The sequence below is a fragment of the Sebastes fasciatus genome, chromosome 11 (genome assembly GCF_043250625.1).
Source record: "Sebastes fasciatus isolate fSebFas1 chromosome 11, fSebFas1.pri, whole genome shotgun sequence".
Taxonomy (NCBI): Eukaryota; Metazoa; Chordata; class Actinopteri; order Perciformes; family Sebastidae; genus Sebastes; species Sebastes fasciatus.
Genome location: NC_133805.1, coordinates 19,664,292 through 19,672,960, shown reverse-complemented (window position 1 = coordinate 19,672,960; position 8,669 = coordinate 19,664,292). Strand labels below are relative to the sequence as shown.

General features: G+C 41.0%; 1 protein-coding gene across 1 annotated transcript in view; it reads left to right on the top strand.

Moving 5' to 3' along the window:
• The first annotated feature begins 2,714 nt into the window (after positions 1-2,714).
• Positions 2,715-8,669, top strand: part of cdh2 (cadherin 2, type 1, N-cadherin (neuronal)) — a 72,058-nt gene continuing 66,103 nt past the window's right edge. The window contains exons 1-2 of the mRNA XM_074651401.1: positions 2,715-2,999; positions 4,633-4,741. Of these exons, the coding sequence (XP_074507502.1) occupies positions 2,940-2,999; positions 4,633-4,741 (169 nt within the window). The 5' untranslated portion in view covers positions 2,715-2,939. The remainder of the gene's footprint in view (positions 3,000-4,632; positions 4,742-8,669) is intronic.

Below are 8,669 nucleotides of genomic sequence, written 5' to 3'. Positions count from 1 at the left end.
AAGATCAAACGTGCAGTAAACAGCAATTATCTGAGGGCAATGTGATCAAAATCTCCCACCTTATGATCAATAGAGGCTACTCTCTATGCAGACTGACAGACAACTGATTGCATCCTGAATTACTGACGCCCATGACATTCAAAACGCATTTTGAGAGCAGAGGAGTCTGGAGCTAATAACCACAGAATGTAGATGAAAAACAACAGAGAAATACATACAACCCGGTGTATGATGATCAGAAATAACACACTACTATTTGATAACTTCAAAATTAACTTCAAAATGAAACTGACAATCCCAAGAAGTGGGTATGATGAGATTTTCATAGCTGTAAGATATTCATATTTACACACAGCAATGTCTGCTTTGGTTTGTCTTTCTTTGCATTTCTATGTCTCATTTAAATGTAGTGTGCATGAGTAATTGAAACTGGACAATAAGCAATTAAATGACGACCTCAAACTGACCTTAAAATGTTGAAATCTACTGCAGCGTGTTGTAATCTGAAATGGTGAGGCGTTGTCTTTTGAGAGTTAATTTAATTTGGACTGGAAGGACGGCCTTGGTCATATCAATGACAACCATATTACCATTGGTTGGTATTGATATTATGTAGTTTAAATCAGGATACCAAAGCATTATCAGCAGTTTTGCATTTCATACCTTTTTAGGCAGTTCTAAATATTAGGCCTGTCCTCGACCAAAGAAATTCTTAGTCGACTAACACTCATACGATTTTGTTGACTAATCGATTAGCTGATTTAATCGACCTGGAGTTTCTCCACAAAGAATCCCAAAAAAGCACCACTTTAAATCTTGTGTTTCTTGAAAATAAGTCATTCAGCATGAAAAGGCATAAAAAACGACTAATCAACTAAAGAAATCTTAGTCGACTAAAACCAAAACGACCGATTAGTCGACTAATCGACTAAAAGGGGGCAGCCCTACTATATATAATACATATAAAACAGTCTATAAACATAAGAAATACAGATAAATTAGTTAATTAAAAATGATTAAAGGCACAGTGTGTAGGATTTGGCTAGTCAGTACCCCTCCACTCATTTCTCCCTTTCCAAGACTGCGACTCAACTGCCGAGTGATAAAGTACCCGGATCATCCGGCGATCTTCCGCATCCATTGGGCCCATCGAGCAGGCGCAGCCCTCGATCCAGCCTCGGTCTGGGGCTCATTCACATGAACGGAGGAAGGAAAATAACTCTGGATTTGGCTATTAGTACATTTTACAATTTTTAGGACCTAATGATTTAAATAAGGGCTATTCAAGTGTTCGTACAGGGAAGTTGATTTACCTAAAAAGAAAAGGATCCACTGAGTTACAGACGTCTCTTTCCAAATGTAAGTCAATGGGAAAAAGTCTTTTTGGGCCCATTGGCATCATGTGACGGACACGGATGTTGTAATTCCACCGTTTGGCCACTAAGAAAATTTGCTCCACAGCCCGGCGCTCTTCCTGGGAGCATGAAGAGGACCCGCTCCCTATGTAGATATGAAGGGCTCATTCTAAGCTAACGAAAACACAATGTTTCTTAATTTCAGGTGATGATACACAAATGAAAACATAGTTATGAATATTATATTACATTTCTGATAACAGATCCCACAAAATGTTACACACTGTTCATTTAACATTACTTAAATACTTTATAATAGGCTACAACAGAAAAATATAATGTTAACGTGATAATATCGCGTTAACGCAAATTTGTTTTAACGCCACTAATTTCTTTAACGCATTAACGCAATCGATCTTTCGTAGGTTGTAGCGGGCTCAGTTTTAAAGCCAGGATGAAGATACTGGCATCATATGAAACAAAAAACTAAGGAATCCATTGGTACCAACCATGTCATACTAGCTTGTCGGGAAGGAGGTTAAATAACGCTCCAAACTTGCGCTAAATTTTGGTGAGGAAAAACTGACATGGCCATTTTTCAAAGCGGTCCCTTGACCTCTGACCTCAAGATATGTGAATGAAAATGGGTTCTTTGGGTACCCACGAGTCTCCCCTTTACATACATGACCACTTTATGATAATCACATGCAGTTTGGGGGCAAGTCATAATCAAGTCAGCACATTGACACACTGACAGCTGTTGTTGCCTGTTGGGGCTTGAGTTTGCCATGTTATGATTTGAGCATATTGTTTTATGCTAAATATAGTACCTGTGAGGGTTTCTGGACAATATTTGTCATTGTTACAGTATGTGTTGTTAATTGATTTACAATAATAAATATATATTTGCATAAGACGAGCATATTTGCCCATGTTGATAAGAGTATTAAATACTTTAAGGTACATTTTGCACAGATAAAAAAAACAATTAACCGTGATTAACCATGGAATAATCATGCGATTAATTAAATATTTTTAATCGATTGACAGCTCTAATAAATACATCATAATGTAAGAATTAGACCACCACCAACTCTACCACCCACTGTGAATGAACATAACTTATTATGTGTGAATATTATAATACTCTGTCATTTGGGGATGCTGGTTATTAACACAGAGGGGACCCCAGCTCCGTCCCAGCAGTGAACAGTGAAATTGGCTGTGTGACCAGTAGGGAGAGACAGTGAGATGGGCGGTTTATATAGACTAGTGGCTGGCTGGGGCTCCTTTTTGTGTGTTTGTGTCGGACTGGATGGGAGGGAGCAGCAGCCTCAGTACCAGGCACTGCTCTCCCTCAGTATACTGACTGGATAGACACACACAGAGAAAGAGAGAGAGAAGAGGAGGAGGCTGCTACATGCTGCCACCACCACCACCACCACCACCGCTCCTGCTCCTGCTCCTGCCTTTGTCGTAGAGGGACCTTTTTTTTCCTTGAGCCACACGGATATTCTTTTTTATTTTTCCTTTATTTTTTTTACACGGATTCCGAGGAGAAGGGGGAAATTTACGGGCGTACCAATGTACTCACTACACGAGGGCAGCCGTCTGTTTCTGCTGGCGGTCTTGGCAGGACTGCAGGTAATGTGATTTCTAAAAAGGAGGAGAGCGGAGTTATACACCGGACACTTTAGCTGCTTGTTGTTCGGTTGGAGATGCTGTTCGGTTGAGTTACGAGCCACGGTCCGTCGAGCTGCTAGCCAGCTTTCCTTCCAACAGGCACTTTACATATAGCGCCCCAAAAATACACGATAAAGTAGGTCCAGCAGGTTCTTTCCATTGTATGTATGGCATCACGAGGTTGTGTTAAACTACAACACGCACATTTTAAATTTTTTTTTTTTTTATAGAGTTCACATTTGCAATGACGTAGTCTGAATTAAAGAGTTCATATTTAGCTGAATATTTTTTATTTTTTTTTATTTTCTGGGAAGTTGTTGGATGATGATTCAGGCCCACATTAACCTAGTTCCCACATGGTTATATTTAGTTTAATATAGTATGTAGATTGCTGCAGCGTGTCCCTGTGCCTTAATTGCCTCTCTGTTAAATAAAAAGCCCTCATGAGCAACAATGAAAAGTAGCCTTTAAATATAATGTATAGCTTAACTATGTGTAGCACAAGTGATGGGTTGTTTTTTAATCCTAAGGAAGGAACCTCATAGTGGTTTTTTTTTTTTAGGGAATAATTTGATGTTCTTCACTATGTGGCCACTTTGTTAAAACTGTGTCCCCTTGAGCAACAGCTAAACAGTGAAATATAATACAGTTTTTGGCAGCTGAAATAAGTTGTAAAGGATTATTTGTCTGGTCTGTGTTAATATCCAGAAATGTACATCCTTGTTGTAATGTACTAGACTCCCAGCTCTGCTCCCTCCTCCTCCTCTTCTCTCTGCAAAGCATTTTCCATTTAAATTCCTTTGATTAAAAATGGCAAGTGGCACGGATACCCACAATGCTCTTTTTCAGCAGGACTCCTCTCGTTTTACATTCTTCCTTTGGAGACTAGTGCATGCAAAGAAATAGAGCCAGGCCCTCTGTTCTGTTCCTATATAGGAGCTGAATCAATGCTGAGGTTGTGTGATGTATATTTTGGACATCAGTTATGCTCTGCTGGTGGTTTCTTTCTGTTAGTGATTTCTTTCTTTTGTGCTTTTACGGGAAACACCAGCCCACCAGTGATGCACACTTTTTCTTTTGCTCTGCAACATCCCCCTATTATTCCCCTGAATCTTTTGTGTTGACACCCTATAAGCAGAGTCTTTTTTCAAAATTAGGCACTATATTGCTCACGCCGCCTTGCATTCTCCTTAGACATCTTGTTATTTCTTGTTTATTCAGACATTTACACGAACATGTTTTATTCCCAGTGGGTCGTTAGCCGTTGCCTTTTTATGGCTTTGTTCCTGTCCTTCAAAGTGGAGTGTTTGTCCAGAGTAGTGTGTTGGTCAGAGTGGCCGACTGGTCATAACCCTCCCCTGTGCCTGGGCCCCTCCAGGGGTACAAATGGAGCTTGTTCTTGCCTAGCCATGCTTTTTGGCTAATGCTTAACCCTTTTGGCCTCATTATCCTAATTGCGGTCCCCCCGCTATAAAAACAACAGATGCTTTTGTACAACTGTGGGGACTTGAGAAACGTGACCAAGAGGGCTTTTGGAGTGCATTTTTTGAAGGTTGATTTATGACTCATTGTTCCCCCCCCCCTACCATTCCAGATTGCAGCAGAGGGCAGGGGCACCCCGCCATGCAGACCAGGCTTCTCTGAAGATGTATACAAGGTTGTGGTGCCAGATATCACAGAGCAAGGACATCCCCTTTTCAACGGTGAGTGCTGAAATATTCCGTGCTGGATGCTTGTTATGTCTATGTTTGTTTGAGTGTGTGTGCGTGCGTGCGTGCCTCCATGTGTTACATTTCGGGGAGGATCAGAACAAGCCTGACATATTTAAACAATTAGTTTCGGTGTAGCCGTATTGTACTGCGAGTCGTGTAGTTTGCCTTGTAAAACCAGCTCAAATGTGGTTCAACTTAACTATATAGCTCCTGTCAATTCTGCTTACATGCTGTTTTTTTTTCTTCTTTGGCAGCAGACGCAGATTGTTACTGAAATGCTAGATCGTACATTGTGGCTAAACAGGTTGTGCTTTTGCGATTTGCATTTCGTCGAGACGAGTATTAACTGCTGGCTTTGTCGTTAGACGTAGGAAAAGTTTGTTGATTGCACTGGGGACTTGTTGCGATGAATAAAAACTCGATTACACACAGATTTGAATACAACATTAATCAAGCAAATAACCTAGCTTTTAAGAATCCCATACATTGTGCTGGTGCATTGGATTATTCCCATTACCATATGCCATTATGTTGCATTTGTCTTGTTCTAATTTAACATCACTGCAGTACAGATTTAAACCCTATGCGGGAAGTATTTCTGTCTATTTCTTTAAACACTTTTATGCCTAAAGGCTCCTGCCGGAATCATATGGTCATGTATCCGTAGCCCACTCAATGGCAGCAATAACAGCGATTTAATTATCTTTCAAAATGTTTGTTACAGCGCTAGTCTTTCTGTGGGAAAACCCAGATGTAGTAGGTTTATATAATATATATAACCTGGTGCAAACAAGAAAGTGAAAAATAATGATTTTTTCGCAGTAGCCCATTACGTTGCAGCGAGCATGACAATACTCCCTCTTTGGAATTTAATATTGGCAAAATGAGGATGCAGCTAGCATGAAAGAGTACGCAGGCGGCCTACAGACGGCAATAAAAACTGGAATATATCACCAGTGTGCTATTAGAAAGGTTAGAGCCTTGAGGTCATTTGGACCAGAAAACATTCTCGCTTGTGTTGGATTTCACAGTGTGTGCCTAAAACTTGCACGCTGCCGTTGGTGTGAGTCAGATAGGTGGTGGAGATGGGTGTGGGGGGTGGGGGGGCAATGACGAGAGAAGAAAGGAGAGAAGGGAAGAGAGTGCTTACTATGGGTGGGTACAGCTTTCACTGGGCTTTACCTTGTGCACAAGTTTCCGTTTGATCCTGCAGGTGATGGATTTCCCTCTGTTGGCTTGTGGATGAGCCGTGACCTGGGGTAATCAGGTTCCCCTTTTGTCTGCCCCCCCCTCCCCACACACACACACACACACACACACTACCCCCTCTTCTCTTTTCTCTACCCTCCCATCCCCCAGCGAGTTGTTGCTCTGTGGAGGTTTCCTTGACAGAGAGGCCAGGGCACTCCTGTGTCATTGTAATGCAGCAGGGCTCAGCAGCGTGGGATGATGTTAATGAAACTGCATTCTCTAATGAAAAGCTCCTGTGGCATGTTTTGAAAGACAAAGCCCCCACAGTGTGGAGAGTATGCCCAAAGTTTTTCAACTTCGCTTTCGCCATGCTGGTTTGGGATATTGTTTTTGACCAGGAGCTGAGGTTTTTTTTCCATATTGATGCTTCTATAGCCGCATGTAGCGGGCTAATGCTCTAGGTTTCCTTGCATTTCATTAACTTTGTCAATTGTGCCCTGAAAGGCTTTAGATAATGAGTAGAAAGGCATTGAGTAAATCTGGTTGGAGTCAATTATTAACCATACCTGAACTTAGAGACCCCACGATACGATATTATCACCACACTTAAGTCACGATACTTAAGTCACGATACGTTCCAATTGCAATTTTAAACATTTTACGATATGCTGAGTATTGCGATAAGATATATTGCGATTTATTACCTTTTTTCAACTGCAAATTATGCAGTTTGTCAACATCTGTTTTATCTAATAAGATACCGTTCTCACTCTGTTCATCTCAGAGTTTTCATTAAAACATCTTGAGGTCAGAGGTCAAGGGACTCCATTGGAAATGGCCATGCCAGTTTTTCCTCTCCAAAGGTTGGTACCAATTGTTTCAGTAGGTTTTCTAGTTTCATATGATACCAACATCTTCACTCTAGCTTCAAGATCGAGCCCGCAACAACGTCTGAACGACAGAATAGCGCTCGGATTGTTAAGAGGTTGACAGTTTATATAATAAAAGATTGATACTTGACATCTGTGTATCGATACAAAATTGCCACGCAAAATATTGCGCTACTATGCTGTATACATTTTTTTTCCCCACCCATAGAACCTAGGCTTTGTCATGTTATAAATAACCAGCTAATTCCAGTACGTAGAAAAAACAATGATCTTATTGGTTGGTAGTTTAGTTGAAATAGGACCTGCTTGCATATCTGTGTAACACTATCTGTACATTGAGTAAGGTGTCAGTAATGTGAATCCTTGGCTCGTATTGTATTGCTTTTGACCCCAGTATATGCATGAGATGCAGCAGGGGTGAGTTGTTAGATATCTTTGTCCCATCTAATTGCAGTCTTTCCTTTTGTTATTGATCAAGAGAATACACATCCTGCGGTGTGTAAAACCTGGAAATGGGGGTCTATTCACACGTAAAACAGCTGACATTGTATGTGCTAAATGAGAGACATCCTGTGGATTTGATGATGGCAATTGTGGCCAACCAGTTAACATAGCTATCTGGTTTAGTAAGATTTAATCACATTCCCCGGGGGGGTAAACTCGACTTTATAGACTCTATAACTGTTAGTTGGCCGAGTGACGCCCCGCTTATTCTCAATAGATTTTTTAAAAATGCATTTCTTAAAAGTTGTTTGGCAGAGCAGCACAGAGAAAAAGCCACGAAGGACAATTAGTCTTTTATGAGAACTCCTCACAGATGATCCATTAAAGGGAGGTTACGCTCATTGTTTGCAGATGCAAAACCACGTCAGGATTAGGGGGTTACCCACTGTCTACCCTCTGGGGCTCGTATGACCTTGCTTTTAAGTTTGGAATATTTGCTCTGGCCTGATACTGAGTGGAGGGAAACGACCAAACATGGTTATTTATTATCAGACAATCATACAAAGCAGCTAACGTCTTTAAACATTGGTGCCTCCTATCTTGTTTGGTCGCTTGATAAAGTGACTTGTTTTACTAAATTGCATTTAATTTCAGGTAGGCTGCAGCCGCGGGTGGTTCGCCTCTGGGTGTCTAATGGAATTCTAGTGGCTTTGGAGGGCTGACACACATTGCAGAGTTTTTTTTTTTTTCTGCAGATGAGGCCTTTAGAGCGGGGTTGCAAAGTGAGTCAGTCGGAGCATTATTCAGCAGAGGTTTCCCTCCCTAAAAAGTGGGTTAATGAAAAGCCCAGAAGCCTAATTGAGCTTAATAAACTCTCTTATGCTGCTGTTCTGCCATCCCTACCCCCAACCATGCATTCTGCTTTCATTTTTCTCTCCTCCACCCCAACAGCCCTGTGTTTTGCTTCTTTTTATGACAATTATGGGAGCTCTGGAGATGAAAGAGAAGTACGTCTATAGTCTGCTTTAGCCTCGGTTCAAGTGCTTTAAATGTGAGCGTGTCAAGAGTGTCCAGGGAGCCGGCTCCGCAGATGAATGGGGGGGTATTTACAGTTGACCAGTTTAATATGTGATTGAAACAATTAGTGTCAACGTCAGCAATGAGAACATGAACTGGAAAGTGCTCTTGGGCTACATATATCTCTGATTTTTCAGTTAATCTATCATTAGGTATAATTACCACTCGTTGCTGTGTTTGTCTAAGGCAAACCTTTTAAACAAACCAAATTTCACCCTTTTGACAAGAAAAACATGGTATTCTTGAAATGTTACACCGACTGAACCCATTTTTTTTTTTATGTTGTTCTGGTTCTCTGCGCTCTGTTGAGATTCTGA